Source organism: Ctenopharyngodon idella, chromosome 7 (genome assembly GCF_019924925.1).
Source record: "Ctenopharyngodon idella isolate HZGC_01 chromosome 7, HZGC01, whole genome shotgun sequence".
In the NCBI taxonomy this organism is placed as follows: domain Eukaryota; kingdom Metazoa; phylum Chordata; class Actinopteri; order Cypriniformes; family Xenocyprididae; genus Ctenopharyngodon; species Ctenopharyngodon idella.
The window spans coordinates 29,136,300-29,155,065 of NC_067226.1; the positions used below are offsets into that span (position 1 = coordinate 29,136,300).

The window sequence follows — 18,766 nt, forward strand, 5'->3', positions numbered from 1 at the left end:
CGTCTTCCATCAGTGTTGTCTTCATGGAGAATAACAAAACACAACCATGAGTAAAACTGCTACAACTAGTTAGGGGTAGGTTCAGGGGTACCTAGTTATTACCCAATTATTGTAATTACTGTAATAATTGCATTGTATGTACATGTATGTACATTAAGATGAAATGTATTCATTCTAACAACATTTGGTATTCAGCAAATGTGGTTTTGAAATGTGAAACATTTTCAACATTTAGCTTTGAATATTGTTTTTCTTCTGCAGAATCAGCTCTTTAGAAAGCCTTTATGAGACAGCAGCGATTCTCATCTGATTCTGAAGCTCTGATCCGTCCGCTCCTGAAAATCCTCTCAGCACTACTGTTGATCTTGCAGCTGTAGAGGATGATGATGATGATGATGATGATGATGATGTGAAACTTGTGCTCCAGTAGTGCTGGGATTTACAGACAGGATCATGTCAACATTCACATCTTCCCCCTTATGAATCACAAACCACAGATCAGATTTCCACTGAGAGTAACGTGTGTTGTACGAGACATTAGTGTTCATTAGTTTAGAAGAAAATAACTGAAGTGAGAAGCCTTGACCATGATGTTCCATGAGAGAACATTCTAGTGTATACTATTTGATAAGTGTTATTTTATCTTAGAAATCTGTTCATGCTTTTGCATGTATTTTCCTTCAATCATGTTTGGGTCATTAAAAACCCCTGGACTATTCAGACATTTCAAATAATCAGTCAAGTGAAAAATAGTTCTTCCAAGGTCCAAGTTCAGAGTAAAATAAAAAAAAATAAAAATCATGTGGTTTATTTCACATGGTCAATATTTGTGTAAAATGTTTCAAAAAATATTAATTTCAGCAGTTAATTGTTCATACAGACCATACAGAATAAAACATCTTTACTAATTACTCAAACAACTGATCTAGAACAGGCATCAGTATCATTGTCAAGCTTTCACTATTGGAAGAACAGAATAACAACACAAACATGACAAATATATTACAAATTTCAAACCGCAATATTTTCAAACCGTGTTCAAGGAAAAATAAATGCTGACAGAACATTCAAACATGTTGACAGAATTAACAGTATTTTTAAACATGTTAATATCAGATTCAATTTTCTTCTTCTGTTACGGCGTACTGACTTTGGTCTTCAGCAGATGAAACTGTGAAATAAAGCATTGCTTCCATGAATGACCATCATCTGTTGAAAATATTGATCTATATAAAAAGACAAACAGTATGGCATGTCTGTCCATGAGGGAATATGTGAATTGATTAGGGAAAGACACTCAGAGAGAGAGAGAGAGAGTGGAAAATGTATGTGTATTATATTTATTTGGTAACACTTTACAATAAGGTTCATTAGTTAAACATTAGTTAATGTATTAACTAACATGAACCATGAGCAATTTGTTACTGTATTTACTAATATTCAGTAAGGTTAGTTAATGAACTGTTCATTGTTTGCTCATGTTAGTTCACAATACATTAACTAATGCACAAGATTATAATAATGTATTAGTAAATGTTGAAATTAACATTAACAAAGATTAATAAATGCTGTAGAAGTGGTTCATTATTGTTCATTAATTTCCATGTTAATTAATGTAGTTAACTAATGAACCTTATTGTAAAGTGTTACCATTTATTTTATTTTATTTATATGTTTCTTTTAAAAGATATTCTTAGATACATCATATTATTTAACATATTCTTCTTGATCTGTCATTTCAACATATAATGTTTGTCTTATATGAAATAACAAAAGTGATTAATTAATGGGCTCATATTCCTTAAAAATAACATGTTGGATTATTTAAGGCTGAGGTCCTCCATTTCTGGTATTAAGAGCAAACAGACTTCAAAACAGAAATTCAGAATTCTGACATTATAATAATAACAAGAAACATGGAATGTAAGAGATTTGTCCACTGGCTGCTCAACTGGATTCAGAGAAATTGTTCTTTCAACCAAACTAGAGATTCATAGACACAATCAAATCTATAAAAATCAGGAAAGTTTACATTTGGTTAAAAATCCAAAAAGATATGGTCTCTCCACAGACCGTCACATATTCTTGTGTGATACATATTTACCCCTGCGGCTGAATCTCCCTATTACAATGAAGAAACCTTTTACATCCTGCAAGATGAGATCTTCCATTTCCAGACAAAAGGAAATAATGTGTGGAGATTTAAAGGCCAGAACTGTAAATAAACCAGACTTTGTTGAACACAGGGAGACAAATATATTACAAACACCAGCCGCCCTCTGCTCTCATACCACCTGAGAAATAATTATGACAAATTCACAAACAAAAGGGAAAAGCCTACTAGACCTCTGTCATTCTTTGGGCCTGTCTATAGTGAACGGTCACATACGGGGAGAGTCTTTTCACTGTTATACCTTTAATTCTTGTCTGGGTAACAATACAGTAGATTATTTCATTACAGACATTGACCCAGTGCATCTCAGATCAATCACAGACATTCCTAAAACACCTCTGTAAAATTACACTATATCTAAAACGAATTTACAAACTCAAACCAATGAATCATGCAGACAGACCTCTCAATTACAAAGGCTGCAACAATCCTACAAGTGGACAAAAAATCAAATATTTTGTTCGATAATTAATATAAGATCGCAGAACTTTCTCAAAACTCTCCAAATCCTGGAGAAAAGTCGAACTGGATTTCTGCCCAAACACAGAACATCTGACAAACACGTACACCGAAACAAAACCAAAGTCTTCGCTTGCTTTTTTGACATTGAGAAGGCATTTAATTCAGTCTGGCACAAAGGACTCTTCCTAAAACTACTGGAAAATGGGATTAGAAGGGAAAACATTTGATTTAATCAGCACCATGATTAAAAACAATACATTTGTTATAAAAATAGGGAACAAATGAACAGAATTTTTCTCTCAACAATGAGGAGTTGGACAAGTTTGCCCATTGACCCCCACTCTATTTAACTCCTCTTTGCAGATGATTTAGTCATTCTGTCAAAAACAAAAGAGGAGCAGCTCATTGACATCATAGAGAAATTCAGTCAAATGTGGACTCTTAAAATTAACCTAGCAAAATCAAAAATAATCAGAACAGACCCAGGTGAAGGGAAAATAAATACACCTTTAGAGCAGGAAACCAGGTCATCCAACACACCCACGAATGCACCTATCTGGGACTCAAACTAAGTTCAACAGGAAACTTCAATCTGGCTGTGAAAGAACTGAATGCAAAAGCAATGAGGGTCTTCTACATGATTAAAAATACAATTCAATATGAAATTCCAATTAAAACCTGGCTAAAAATAATTTAAAAAATAAATAAATAAATAAATATATAAATAAATAATCAAACCAATTGCTCTGTATGGGCAGCAAGATATGGTGACCCCTAAAAACCCTTTTTTTTTTTCTAAATGGGAAAAAGAGGAAATCGAAACTCTGCATACCCAAATTCGTAAAAAAGCATCCTAAAAGTAAACAGAGTGACACCAAACAAATCATGCAGAGCTGAATTAGGACAATACCCCTTATTAATCAGTATCCAAAAATGATCTCTGAAATTCTATCAGCACCTAAAATGCAGTGGACCGAGCTCATACAGACTGAACCCTGCAGTACCAGGAGCAGAACCTGCACACGAGCCCCTGAAACTCTACCTAAACCAGCACAGCACAATCTGACCCAATCAAATTATACAATTACAAAAACAATATTAAAGCTGCAAGCAGCGATAAAAGGGCCCTCGCACCTGGACTCACCGCCACCCATTGGCCTTAGGAAAACAGTGAAAAGTGGGTGACATGCATGTAAGCGAGTAAATACAGGAGAATTATGGTAAAATCATTTAAAAGTGCCACACTTCCTGCTGCCAACAGGTGGCGCTTTGACCATAACTGAATATTGCAATGTAGATGTCATCAGGCCAGGACTATTATCAAACATGTGAAGTTTGGAGCAGATCGGACATTGTATGCCTGAGTTACTACAACTTCCTGTTTCATGGCGTTAATCGCATACATTAGCACTTAGCTAAGTGTTGCATGATTTAACGTGTTTCTAGCATGTTTGGTACTTCGTGGCATATTGAAATGAGTTCCTGGGATTGAATTACAGTGCGAATCATGTCATTTCCTGTTGCCAGCAGGTGGCGCTATGACTAACTGAATATTGTCATATAGATGTCTTTAGGCCAGGACTCTTATCACACATGTGAAGTTTGAGGCACATCAGACATAGTATGCCTGAGTTACAACAGCTTCCTCTTTCATGGTGAAACATTAGACTTTGTCAGGCTGCCACGGACACGCCCTCCAACGAAAACTCAAGATCTTTGATATTTATCATCACTAAGGTCTTAAGATTAGACTGACAACATATGATGTTGATCTGGTTAAATCTCTATGAGGAGTTAATCACAGTGTAAAACATGTCATTTCCTGTTGCCCGCAGGTGGCGCTATGACTGTAACTGTATATTGTCATGAAGATGTCTTCAGGTCACTACTCTAATAACTACTCTAATGTGAAGTTTGGGGCAGATCGGACATTGTATACCCGAGTTACAACAACTTCCTGTTTCATGGCGAAACATCGAACTTTGTCAGGCCGCCACGGACACGCCCTTCAGTGTAAAGTCTAGATCTTCGCAATTTAATGTCGCAAAGGCCTTTAGATTAGACTGACCAAATATGACATTGATCTGATTAAAGCTCTAGGAGGAGTTTGTTAAAGTACAACATCTGGAAATGGCAAAAAATGGCAAGTTAATTCAAAATATCTGACTTCCTGTTCAGTTTCAGATTTTGTTCCAAGAGACTTTTTTGTAGGTATTGGGTTGTTAAATGTGTGTACCGAATTTCAAAATCTATGTGAAATGTAGCGCGAGGGGCACTTCATTAGGTGGCGCTATCAAGCCATTTTGCCCCGCCCAATTCTGAAACCCATAACAGACGTAAATTTTCACCACTTCTGATGCGTGTGCAAAGTTTCATGAGTTCGAGCATGTTCAGGCCCTCAAAAAAATGCGATTCACTTTGGAGAAGAATAATAATAAACGGAGCAATTCCAATAGGGTCCTCACACCATCGGTGCTCGGGCCCTAATTACACTGCCTATTGGAAAGATGCCACTAAATTAAAAAAAAAAACTCTATTTACACGTGAAAAGAGATTATAAACCAGCAGAAAACCTGAGCTGTGTGAAAGAGCTCAAACTGAGAAAGACACTGAACAAATACAGTGTGATCAGTATCTGGCTATTCATAGTTTTCAGTCACGTGACTGTCGTGGAGCAGCCATGTAACTGCAGCACAAGCCTGTCAATTTTCCATCTTAAAAACAAAAATATGTGAATAAGATGCAAGTTTTGGGCTCTTGTGATCCATATACAGCACCTGCAGTGATTTCAATCACTAAAAACAGCGGGACGATTTTTTAAAAAGCTAACGTGAAAAACACAAGGGTGGTTATTTGCACCAATAAGGATTAAATTAAGTAAATAAGTTTAACACTAATCAAGGATTTGTTGATCTGGGTTTTATTTTAAATTGAGTTGTGTTGCACCACTTCATTTTAAACACAGATTAATTACGCAGAAAGACCGTTAGAATGAAAGGGCTGATCAAGCAGCATTAGGCGGAGGGTGAACCGACGCCAGGCTAAAGAATCCTTAGTGTAACCCACCCGTAAAGTGCCTTAATGTACTAAAACATATTAAAAGATCAAATTTGTTTGCCTGAACAAAGTATGCATAATCAATAAGGTGTATACTGAATTTGGTCTTTTAATATCACTGTCTTACTACATTAGATCTTACTACAAACCTGGTAAAAATGACTGGCGTGCAATGGAGGAAAACCTTGTTTTGCCCGCCAGGGGGGCGTTCCCCTCAGGGCGTGATGTCATGTGAAAACTATCAATAGAGAGAGGACGACACAGACAGAGACGGCAGCCGTGAGAGCAGAGACTGTGTTCACTGTGCTCTCAGAGAGAGGTGGAGACAGAAGAACACTTCCTGATATATTGTGATTACTATCACAACATTAGATCTGCCTGGCTCACAAAATGTCAACAAATAGCACCAAATTTTATGGCATTACCAAATTCAAAAAAATTAAGACATATTTTGGGAGAAAACAGCTTGATCACAACAGCAGCAAAATATGTAGCAGCCTGTCACAAACCAAGAGAGTCAGCCAGCGGACAAAAATAAAGTCAGAAATATTCTTATCATGTCTGAATGTATGTACAGTTTATATATAATGAATCATTTTCTTGTTATCTCTTGTTTATAAAAAATGTATTTGTGTATTTATTTATTTATTATTTTTTATGAATTATATAATCATTATTTTGTTCATTGCTCACTGTACAAGTAATGCCAATAAAGCTCATTTGAACTGAAATTGAATTGCGAGAGAGAGAGAGCGAGAGAGAGAGAGAGAGAGAGAGAGAGAGAGAGAGAGAGAGAGAGAGAGAGAGAGATCAGACAGAAGTTTTACCTCTCGCTCTGTAACATTTGTAAAGCATCACGACTGTCGCTACCAGATACGGACAAGCTGCCAGAAGAAAACCGAGGATGTTGAAGACAGAAATCTGACCTGAACGTGACACTGAAAAACAGAAACACAAGAACATTATTGAGCAACATTACGGAGCTCTTAAGGGCTTCAAAAAGTTTCTTGAGGAACCCAAAGTTTTGTGAGTGAATTCAAAAGCTTTCAATATTTCTACTCCAATCTCATAATATTCCACCAACATAGAGCTCTGTATTCAAACCTGTATGAATCTTTTTTTTTTTTTTTTTTCACTTTCATTGTATGGACAAAAACACAGATATATTTATATCTTCTTTTATGCTCCACAGAAGAAAGAAAGTCATGAGGGTGAGTAAATGATGACAGAATAGTATATTAATATAAGTTATTCATTTTAATGTTTAACTTTAAGGGGTAAGAAAAAAATATATATTCTCCTCTTCAGACCAAAAATGACACTGACCACATATGAGCACAATCAGATTCATTCTTTGCTACTTTTCAAATGAAGAAAAAAAATAAAACACTCTTGATTTCATTGAATTTCATTGAATTGAATTATAAGGTGTTGATTTCATTATATTTCAGTATATTTTGTGTGTGATTTGATAGTCACTTTCATTCATGTGAGTTTTGTGAAACAATAAACACTGATGTCAATAATTGATTGTTCTCCAGCAGAAATAAGAGTCAGAGACTCATATATAATAATCGTGTGGTGAATCTCATCAGATGCTCATGAATCAAATCAAATCATCTCACAGTTACAGACTCCAGTGACTCTCACCTCTGACTGAGATCCAGCTGTGGAGTGACTGTCCTCTCTCTGTTTTACAGTAGTAGAAACCCTCATGTGACTTTGAGACAGTAGTGATCCTCATCTCTCCTGTCGTCTGATTCTGGACCAGTGATCCGTCTTTATAGAAATCAGCGCTGAGGATCGGGGAGTTTGTAGATCGATGTAAACAGTGTAGAGTCAGAGTCTCTCCCTCAATCACAGGATCAACAGAACTCACCAGAATCACTTCACCATCTACAGACACAGGAAATACATCAACAGATGCTAGTGATGATACAGGCTGTACTTAATCAGCCATATTTAAATCTGTTTCAAATTTAAGTTTAAATTTTGTTTAAATTTGTTTAAGTATTTGATTTTTGATTTTTTTTTTTTTTTTTTTTTTTTTAAATAAATGCTGATTTGATCACAGGAATAAATTACATTTTACAATATATTCCCATAGAAATTGTAATAATATTTCAGAATATTACTGTTTTTTACTGTAATTTTGATCAAATAAATGCAGCCTCGATGAACAAACAACAAACATCTTTCCAAAACATTTTAAAAAAAAAAAAAATTGCTGATCTCAAAAAATACATTTTTAGTTAAACAAACTGATTTTTTAATATATATATATATATATATATATATATATGTTTTTATTATGTTTCATCTAGTTGTAAGCATGATTATACTCACCATGTACAGTGATGTTTCGAGGATGACGTTTCTCTCCAGATTCAGACTGACACCAGTACACTCCAGTGTCAGATGTGCTGAGAGACTCGATTACACATGCAGATCCTGTTTGTGTTGAACAAGTGTTTGTGTCTTTGTCTGTGTATCTTCTCACTGTCCATCCAGCAGAGTTACTCTGATCCTCACAGCTCAGAGAGAGAGTCAGATGAGAAGTGTTGACTTCTGCTGGGATTGATGACCAGAGACACTGAAGAAGAAACACCTGAAAAGAGGAAATTCTCATTCAAAACTGACAGCACAGAGACTGCAATGAAATACAAATATGGATGAGCACAAACATAAACACTCACCAGTGACCCACAGTGGCTGTGTGCTGCTGTGTCGTGTGTAATAGGCTGGTCGTCCTCTCTCTGCTCTGCACGTATAAACTCCTGTGTGCTGTAGAGCAGCAGGACTGAGAGTGTAAGATCCTCCAGCTCCTCTGCTGCTGTCTGACAGATGATCATGATCTCTGAACCAGCTGAACGTCCAGCCTGTAGAGGAGCCTGAAACCTCACAGATCAGAGTCACTGATTCTCCTTCAGTCAGCCACGGCTGTGGAGACACTCGCACTGCTGCCTGAGCTTCAGCTGAACAAAACATCATGAGTTACAGAGCCATAGAGAAACTGATGGAGAAGCTGATCACAACAAACACAAACTCACCTGATACAGTCAGTGTAACAGCATCACTGCGCTGAGAGATCTGAGTGTCTATCTGTCCTGTACAGGTGTATTTACCACTGTGAAAGTGATCAACACTGCTGATGTTCAACTCTTGTGTTGAGCACAGACTGACAGCTTCTCTGTGTTTCCATTTATTAACTCCACTGGTGCAGCACTCTTGTTTTGTACATCGATTGGCAGAGTTTATATTCAAGTTGTTGGTTCCCTCTCTTCCCCATCTGTATGTCCACTCAGTGTCTCCTCCCCACTTTATATCACATCTGAGAGTGACTGTTTCTCCTCTGAACACTCGTTCATCAGGTCGTACCGTCAGCACAGCTTTAGGACTCACTGTACAAAACACAGATTATTACATTTATTTAAAGTTTTACACATTCTGAACAGGGGCGGAGCCAGGGGTGGCCATGGCCACCCTTGGCTTAAGCTTGGCCACCCCTTTGGCCACCCCGCTCACAACTGCTGTTTCTGTATCCTCTTTAATTGACAAGAATTGCGTTTATTTAAACGCAGAACCGTCTCTTTAAGACCACAAAAAACGGGAGACTTTTCAGACACACACTCCAACTTCGCCTCAGCGCCAGGTGCAAATCAAACGTGTGCGGAAAGGATACAGGTGCCGAATGAGCTTCAGTAGAACAACAGTGAGCGGCGAACATTATAGCTTACTTTTTTTTTTTTTTTTTTGGGTTGCAAGACCGTTTTGAGTGGGTCGCAATGTGTGCAGTCAAAGAAACAACAACACCAAACGTAAAATCCTTTTTTTATGATGGCACTTTTATTTTGAAAGACGTGTGTGAAAGCCGGTGACACTCTTGTCAGATGCTGAGAAAAAAGCGTTGTCCTTCTGCGGTCAGATCTATGTCAGTAAAACTCAGAAAAAACTTAGCCTACTTTCCTGTCGTGTCAGCCGGTATACTGTGCTCGCGGCGTGCACTTTTCAATCACGCGCAAATACGGCACACTGTGTATTAGGCTTACTTCACTATAAATAAAACGCAAAAGAAACTACAAGCATGCAATGTCGTAGTTCTGTCATCAATTAAGTCATGGAACAACCAAAAAGGCGATTAAAGCTGCGTTAAAACTATGCATGCATGAATGCGTGTATGTATAACCTCTCCACCCAGGTCCTACTCGCCCTGCTCTGCACGGGCTTCGAACCTGGGTCTCCGGCGTGGGAGTCGGACACTCTAACAAGGAGACTAAAGGCTGAAACCCCGAGCATCTCTTGAGATCAGAGGAGTGAGGTTTACTTGCACAGCAACTACTAGCTGGCCTCCGTTACATATGTATTTGTTATATATAGCTATGCGTCACATGTCTCTGGACTAAAATATTCTGCTATATATGTGAGATCACAATATAAGGCACAATGCTGATATGTAATTTTTTAATGCATAAATAAATGTGAGAACTGCGCATTTGTACTAAAAGATGCTAATTTTGAGTTAATTTATAAAGTACAAACAAAAATGTATTACATTTAAATGCATACAATAATTAATTTTACATTCTGGCATCTATGTGCTGTTGATTTCTGCCCGTATTCACATTCTTGCAAATGGGAATTCAAAAGAGAACACATTTTCTTTTTGTACTGAGTTTAATTGATGTATGATAAAACTGTAGCAATTATTTATTTTGACAATATAGAAAGTTAAACATTTAGTGTTTACTTTTTCGGTTAGTTTTTGAAACAGACAAACTCAGAATTGTTGAAGAGTTCATTGATTATACATAAAATTCAATGAAGGTTGAATAATCTTTGAACTACACTACAGTATGTAGTTATCTGGATGTCTCATCCATGAAGATGCAACAATGGAGAACAAACTCTTGGGGGTTTTGAGAACCAGAACAAGCTGAATGAACAAGTTGAAATGTAGCTATGTGTGAGCCCCTTTATTAATATGCCTGCAGGTGAGGAATATTTTTTTTTTAAACGGTCATATTCACTCAGCATTCCATGATCTAATTCACTATCTCAATTACAATTAAGTACAAATTAACTGTATTCAGTTGTGTTGTAGGCACCGTCCAGTAAATTATAGTCAGACTCATTTTTATGTTGAAATAATGAAGATTTCTGTGCCACCCCAGACTGGTTGCTGACCCCTGCCTGGCCACCCCTATGAAAAAATCCTGGCTCCGCCTCTGATTGAAGATATTGTCTCTGATCTATATGTTGCCTCACACACAGTTTTCTCTCTCACCTGTAACATTGACCCACAGTGCATCACTGTAGTTTGTGTAATAGACTGGTTTCCCTCTTCCAGCTCTACACCAGTACTGGCCTCCATCAGACACTGAATCAATCTTCAGTCTGTAGGAGTTTGTTTGTGTCTTCTCTGTCTCAGGGTTCAGTGTGTGTTTGTACCAGTAAAGGTCCCAGTATCCATTGGACGGATCCATGCGACAGGTCAAAGTCACTGTGTTTCCTGTCAGTGCAGCTCCTGCAGGATCTGATGTGAGTTCAGGCTTTGGCTTTAGATCTGCAGGAGAACAAGAACAGATTCAGATCCTCAAGAGTCAGAGTTCACCTGTGTTTGACAAATCATTGAGTATTTGTCTGCAACAGTGGATACAGAAGAGAATAACTGCTGAAATATGGATTTTAGATTATAGCATTAAACAGATCTGAATATGAACTACATCAAAAATGTTTGTAATTATTAGTAAAAACAAAATAAAATGTTGACATTCATATCCAGTCTATGTTCTTTTACATTCACATATCACACAAATGTGGATTATACAATCAACTTTTACTACAACAATACAATTTTTTTTCAATTAGTAAAGGTAATGACTAGGTAACCTGTTCCTTTGTGTTTGATGAGTGATTTTCTTTTGAACATCTGGAGTTCATTTATTCTGTAATGCTCAGTAAAATGATCTTGTATGTCTGCTGTGAAATAACTGGACAGTCTGAACTTTCTGTCTGAGCTACAATGTATTTTTCTGGTCACGTACAAAGCGCAGAGTTTTGACATTGAAATACTCTTCTTAGTCATTTTTGTTATAACAATTTTGTGTCCTTTTTGAGCTCTGAATGTTCCAGTCACTATGTCCTTCATTATAACAGCGATCAGCACATTACTAAAAATAGATTAAAAAAATAAATAATTTTGTTCTAATGAAGAAAGACACAGATTTTGAACAAAGAGGGTGAAGGAGATTAAATGATGACTGAATTTTCATTTTCAGGTGAGCTCATTTTGAAACATTTTTTGTGAGTGTTGAATAAAATAAATCTTAAATCTAATGTTTGATGAACTGTAAATCATAATCAGGAACAAAACAATGACAAGATTGTCTGAGAAGCAAAGCACAGCTGCGTTTGTATAAAGACTCAGATTCCCAAAGTGCGAGCAGCAAAAAAGTAATTACACATGAAAAAATGTTTTATGTTTATTAAAAAAAAAATGTTATTGAATGGATGAAATAGTGTAATTAGCAGCCATTAACACATTTTTAGCTGTTGTTCAGATCTGTGTTCACATGTGTCAGATGGATTTAGCTGTTTTGTCAGGTCTGTTTTTTTTTCTTGTTTTTTTTTCACCTATTCAACAATATTACTGATCTGCCTGCATTGACACCATTGTATGTGAACTGAACTGAGCTCTGTTTTCTCCAGAGCTGCTGTATAGATAAATGAACTAAATTAATAACTAATGATTATTACACCGGAAATGAATCAATACAGAACTTACTAGTTAGACAATGACACTGTTTTCTTCTAGAGCTGCTATACAGCTAAAACAAACTTAATTACATTATTTTCCTGATACCACTGTAAAGCTGCTTTGAAACGACTTGACTTTTATCAGCACTCTTGCCATAAACGTTGTTTTTAAGATACACTTCAAGTAAAAATACTTCAGCTTTAGAATTCATTTTCAGATCTGCATTCGGTTTCATTGTTTTGCTCCTTCAAATAGTTTTGAACACAAGAAGAGAGAGAATTAAATAAAAAGCGAAAACTGTATTTATCAGCAGGGTGAATGAAGCATCTGAGAGTGAAAGACTCTTGACTGGTTGTGATCATGATCATGTAGAGAGAGTTTATGAGGACAATGATGTTCAACTCACCCTTCACAGAGAGAGAAACAGATCTTGATTGTGATGAAACTGATCTTCCATCTATGTGTCCTTTACACCAGTACTGACCCTGATCAGACTTAACAGCTTCAACAATACTGAGAGTGTCTCTGTTTACAGTGTAACGCACAGACGTCTGTAATATTGAACTGCCTTTATTCCACTCATATCTCCAGTCACTGTGATCAGAGTCTATCACACATTTCAGATTAACTGTCTCTCCAGTGAATACAGATCTGTCTGGTGTCACAGTCAGTGTAGGTGTGGGTAAATCTGTGAAGAAACACAAAAACACAAAGTGAATCTTTCAGGGAAAACTATTTTGTAAATGTTTTACAAAACTCTATTTATCCATTATTTTATCTCATATTTAATATCATATGTTCTAGTTTGCTGTTGTACTGTCATTAGTTTTCTCATGTGTTTTGAGGAGGCTCCATCACGTCCTCAGTATTCTAGTCTGAAAAACTGCTTCAACGACACTTGACAGCAGATAAACCGTGACTCTATAACATCATTTCTATCCTGACCTTGATCAAGTCTCCCACTGGCCATTTCATTCATCTGCAGATGATCTGAAGGGCAGCAGATCACTTGAATGAACTGAACATGTCTGGAGGATATAGATGATGTACTCTGAGAAGATCTGTGATCCTAATCAGCCTTGTATTCTCTGTCACTCACAGCTGTAAACTCTCAACTAACACAACTGTTTTCTATCTTTGGGTTAAAGTGATGTGATGAAAGATGAACACACTCACCTGATACTGTCAGTGTAACTCCATCACTGAACTCTGAATGCTGTGGGGCTTCAGTCTGGTTTCCTCTACAGCTGTACACACCAGCATGAGACTGATCCACAGATGTGATTTTATAGATCTGGTCTTGTCCTGTACTGTAATAGATCTGGTCTTGTCCTCTGCTGTAATGATCTTTATACCAGTTGTACCGCCAGACTCCTGCCTCCTGTATGTCACATGTGAGAGTGACCGTCTCTCCTCTGAACACACGAACATCAGGCTGAACACGCACTACAGGTTTGGGTCTCTCTGTGAAAAGAGCAAACAACACACTTCATATTTGAATGATTTTAAACTCAAAATTAATTTTCACTAAAAAAATCTACAAAGTAAAAGAGCACTTACCTCTTACTGTTATCTTAATTGTATCACTGATCTCTGTGTAGTATTTTCCTCTCTCTGCTCTGCACTGGTATGTTCCTCCATCAGAGACTCTCACAGAACTGATTGTTTTAGTTGAATGATCAATGAATTCAGGGTTTGAGTCTTTCCTCCAGAGAAACGTCCATCCAGTTGACTGTCCCACGTCACAGCTGAGAGTAACTGTGTCTCCAGTTAACATTGAACTCTGGGGCTTTACAGTCAGATTTGGCTTCGGTTTATCTGTAAGTGTACAGTGATGCAGCGTTGAGTTCATTTATAGGTGTTATTGGTCATATTTTTCAGTATTCTTCTGTTTTTATCATTCTTTTTGTATACACTAATCTGATGCAGTTCAAAAGTTTGCGATCAGTAAGATTTTTAATGCTTTTGAAAGAAGTCTCTTGCTCACCAAGACTGAATTTATGTTGTCAAAAAAATACAGTAAAAACAGTAATGTTTGGGGTCAGTAAGTTGTTTTTTGTTTGTTTGTTTGTTTGTTTGTTTGTTTTTTGGAAAGAAATGAAAGAATTTTTTTTTATTTATTCAGCAAGGATGCATTAAATTGATCAAAAGTAATAGTAAAGACATTTATAATGTTACAAAAGATTCTATTTCAGATAAATGCTGTTCTTTTGAACTTTCTATTCATCAAAGAATCATGAAAAAATGTACACAACTGTTTTCAGCATTAATAATAATAATAATAAATGTTTCTTGAACATCAAATCAGCATATTATGATCCATCGCAGGAATAAATGACATCTTAAAATATATTCAATATTACTGTTTATAAATACATATATATATATATATATATATATATATATATATATATATATATATATATTTATATATGTAGGGAAGGTGTAATGTGCTCTCCCTGCCATTGGGGGGAGCTGTCTGTTGTGCTTCTTTGGGGGAGTTTCCCCTTCCTTACCTCCATAGTCTTATTTCCTTTATGAAAAGGTAAGGAAGGCTATCACTGTTGTTCCATGATATCTGTTTAGTTTTTCTAATTATATTAGCCATCCATATTATTAAAGGAAATATATTGATGTTAATAAATTTACTAAAGCGTATGTTAGATTATTTTTGATAAACTGTTTTGCATTTCTGATATTATTGCACGTTTACTGTGTTCCATGTGGCTGAGTAAATTTTTTGTATTTTATGTTGTGTTTAAGGTTTATTTGTGTATTTTATGGTTTTATTGTTCCTATTTTGAATACATCTAGCATTTATTTTTTGTCTGTCACATGGTGTAGTTTATCTTTTCTGCCTTTTTCTGAGTTTGCGAGCAATGAGCTTACTATTGAGTTAGCTGTGGTTCTAACTTTGTTGTTTCCCACTATGGATTATTGTGTATTGTAATTCTGAAGTTAATTTGAAATGAACACAGTCTTATTTCCTTTATGAAAAGGCTGTCATCGTACTGTTTTCCTTTGAGAGTGGCTGAACTGGAAAAGAAGCCTAATAAGAAAGCTGCTCAGCATTGACTCTATTGAACCTTACATTTCTCCTAAAACACTTCTAAAAATATATCACACACATAAAGCTGAAATTATCAGCAAAAGAATATTGCTGTTGGAGCTTCAATGTGCACATAATGCAGACAAAACATTTGTTTTCTGTGCAACACATTTCATTTTTATATTATATCAAAAATATTTGTAATAATTGGATACAACTAAATGAAACCCTGATATTCATTTCTAGTCTGCATGTATATTCTTTTGTATTCACACAACTGCAGGTTGTACGATATTTATATGATTTTAGACAGTAAAAAAGAGTGCCAAATTAAACTTGCAATGTGATTAGGTCATGTGTCAGTTTTCAATCATTTATTGTGGCAACTCACCCTTCACAGAGAGAGAAAGAGAGCTTGATTGTGATGAGTTTGGTCTTCCATCTCTCTGTCCTCTACACCAGTACTGATCCTGATCAGATGTAACAGCTCCAACAATACTGAGAGTGTCTCCGTTTACAGTGTAATGCTCAGACGTCTGTAACACACTGTCTCTGTTGCCTTTATACCACTCATATCTCCAGTCATTTCTCCAGTCATATGTCAGATAATTTCTCTGTCTCCAGTTACTGTAAGTCTCTATCTCACACTTAATACTGACTGTCTCTCCAGTGAATACAGATCTGTCTGGTGTCACAGTCAGTGTAGATGTGGGTGGATCTGAAGAAACACAAATGTGTTCATATTTTGTTTATCAACTAAATGGTTTCATGCAAATTCTGTATAAATTTACTTTTTTCCACTAGTAAAGGTAATGACTAGTTAACCTGTTCCTTTGTGTTTGATGAGTGATTTCTTTCGAACATCTAAAGTTTGTTTTCTTCTGTAAAACTGTAAAATGAACCAGTATGTCTGCTGTGAAATAACTGGACAGTCTGGTCACATACAATGTGTAGAGTTTTGACAGTGACAGCCTTTTTTCCCCTTTCTTTCTTTCTTTCTTTTTTTCTGCAGAATATCAGTGATCAGAGATGTCTGTAAACTGTCAGTAAACAGAGGCTGCATGTTTTGTTTCTAAACTGTGTCTCTGGACAGGATTCTCTTCATGATTTTCTGTCATTAGACTTATTTTATGATTCATTTATTGTGCTTTTGTTTTCTTTTTGAACTCTGAAAGCTCACCATCTCATCCATTATAATAGCAATCAGCACATTATTAAAAACAAAAATCATCTAAGGAAGAAAAACAGATTTGGAGGACATGAGGGAGATTAAATGAAGACAGAATTTTTTATTTTCAGGTGAGCTAATGTTGAAACTTTGAGTGTTGGATGAAATAAATCTTAATTCTAATGTTTGATAGACAGTTGATGAACTTTCAGTCATAATCAGGGACAAAACGACAACAAGATAATCTGAAAAGCAGCACAAGGCTGCATTTGTATAAATACTCAGATTTCAGTAAGTGCAAGCAGCAATAAAAAGATGCATAATGTATGCATATTGAATAGAATTGAAGTATAATTAGCAACCATTAACACTAAAGTATTTTTAATTGTTGTTAGGTCTGTGTTTACATCCATCAGACAGACGTCTTTAGCTGTCGTGTCTCTTTTTTTATCAGCACTCTTGCCATGAGTGTTGTGTTTTTAAGATCACACTTTAAGTTACAAATATTTCAGCTTTAAAATGCATTTTCAGATCTGCATTCAGTTTCATTGTTTTGCTCCTTCAATTTGTTTTGAACAAAAGAACAGAGAAAATTAAACAGATTTCCAGTGGTGCAGGCAGCAATAAATTAATACAAATACAAAAAAATATATGTTTTTGGAGTATTTTAGCTGTTTAGCTTAATGTTTCACTGTTGTATAGCACACATGCAGGAGCGCAGTGTTTTTATGATGTTGTTCAAGTACTTTTACTTTTAAAACAGGTTTGAAGACCCCTGCATTCAGTTCTGTCTTGCTCAAACTGTTTTGAACAAGAACAAATCATCTGTGAGAGAATTAAACAGAGTTAACTCTTCAAAAGAGGAGAGAGAACTGGTTGTGTGATTAAAGTAAGTTTAGAAGGACAATGATGTTCAACTCACCCATCACAGAGAGATAAACAGAGCTTGATCGTGATGAAACTGATCTTCCTTCTATGTGTCCTTCACACCTGTACTGACCCTGATCAGACTTAACAGCTCCAACAATACTGAGAGTGTCTCTGTTTACAGTGTAACGCTCAGACGTCTGTAACACACTGTAGTCTTTATTCCACTCATATCTCCAGTCACTGTGATCAGAGTTTATCACACACTTCAGATTGACTGTCTCTCCAGTGAACACAGATCTGTCTGGTGTCACAGTCAGTGTAGGTGTGGGTAAATCTGTGAAGAGAGACGAAAACATAAAGTGAGTCAAACAGCTCTTTCAGAGATATTTTTTAAATGTTTTTGGAAACTATGCAGTTTATACTTTATTTTATGCCATATTTCATAGTATTTGTTTTGCTCTTGTTTTCACCAATTGCAAACGTGATATTGATTTAATACAAACGTTCAATAAACAAGAGTTACAATTAAGTGACTTACATTTTAGACAATTTTAAACAGAAGTTTTTTTTTGCTATTTCAGCAAAGGAAAAATTTCCAAACAAATCCACAGCAGAACTGTTGTGTGTTTCGGAGCAACTGTGTTTCATTACTGAATGAATCAGCTGCTTTGAACAAACAGGTTGAATAAATGATTCTGTGATTCACTCATTAAGTGATTTGCTGCCACTCACCTACAGATACACATATTTATGCAGTTGTAATTGTAGCAATTCAGATGCAACTTCTGTGCCACATCTGCAGTGCAAAGATTTATTTTGTTGTTACTGATTTCATTTTATTGGTAACTGCTCTATATAGTGTCTTATTATTCTAATTGTATTTATTGACTAAAAATAAGACATTTCTCAGGCATTATATGTGGATCTTTTAGATGAATTTGAGGTGTGCAGCTCTCATGCTTCAATCGGTTTCAACCCCTCAAAGTCTTGGTCTTATCTTGGTCTCAGGGAACGTTCTCATAACTTTGGCTAACGTTCCCGCAAGGTTCTCTCAAAGTTATGAACAAACATTTTTCCAGTAACATCAATAGAATGTTTTTTCAATGTTATCTGTTCTTTAATTATGTTCTCAAAAATTTAGCACAAAAACATTATTTGTACATCATTTGTAGAAGGTTTTTTAAATGTTCTTAAATGTTTGCTGTTTTAAAAGAACATCCTTGGAATGTT

The 18,766-nt window shown here is 36.0% G+C and overlaps 2 protein-coding genes and 1 long non-coding RNA gene across 3 annotated transcripts in view; 1 reads left to right on the plus strand and 2 right to left on the minus strand.

Moving 5' to 3' along the window:
• The window catches only part of LOC127516321 (uncharacterized), a 251,302-nt gene extending 242,204 nt beyond the window's left edge, over positions 1-9,098 (plus strand). The window contains exon 3 of the long non-coding RNA XR_007930973.1: positions 9,064-9,098. This is a non-coding gene — a long non-coding RNA (uncharacterized LOC127516321). The remainder of the gene's footprint in view (positions 1-9,063) is intronic.
• Positions 804-11,232, minus strand: LOC127516303 (Fc receptor-like protein 3). Its single transcript, XM_051900808.1, is given in 8 exon segments — positions 804-1,171; positions 6,520-6,630; positions 7,343-7,588; positions 8,039-8,244; positions 8,246-8,300; positions 8,389-8,667; positions 8,743-9,093; positions 10,977-11,232. Coding segments are annotated over 8 exon segments (1,500 nt in total). The 5' UTR covers positions 11,176-11,232; the 3' UTR covers positions 804-1,118.
• Positions 11,233-11,249: 17 nt separating this feature from the next.
• Positions 11,250-17,867, minus strand: LOC127515636 (hemicentin-1-like). The gene is made up of 6 exons (XM_051899517.1): positions 17,589-17,867; positions 15,890-16,216; positions 14,010-14,267; positions 13,626-13,913; positions 13,115-13,137; positions 11,250-11,255 (listed from the first exon to the last, which is right to left on the minus strand). Exons 1-6 carry the CDS (start codon positions 17,590-17,592, stop codon positions 11,250-11,252), a joined length of 906 nt encoding a protein of 301 aa, XP_051755477.1. The 5' UTR covers positions 17,593-17,867.
• Between the last annotated feature and the right edge of the window lie 899 nt (positions 17,868-18,766).

What these genes read in the sequence shown, in the direction of transcription:
- LOC127515636 (XM_051899517.1), bottom strand. An exon ending in AATTAAGATAACAGTAAGAG is followed by an intron (nt 13,914 to 14,009) that starts GTAAGTGCTCTT and finishes CTCTTTTCACAG; the next exon opens with AGAGACCCAAACCTGTAGTG. An exon ending in AGTTACACTGACAGTATCAG is followed by an intron (nt 13,138 to 13,625) that starts GTGAGTGTGTTC and finishes GTTTCTTCACAG; the next exon opens with ATTTACCCACACCTACACTG.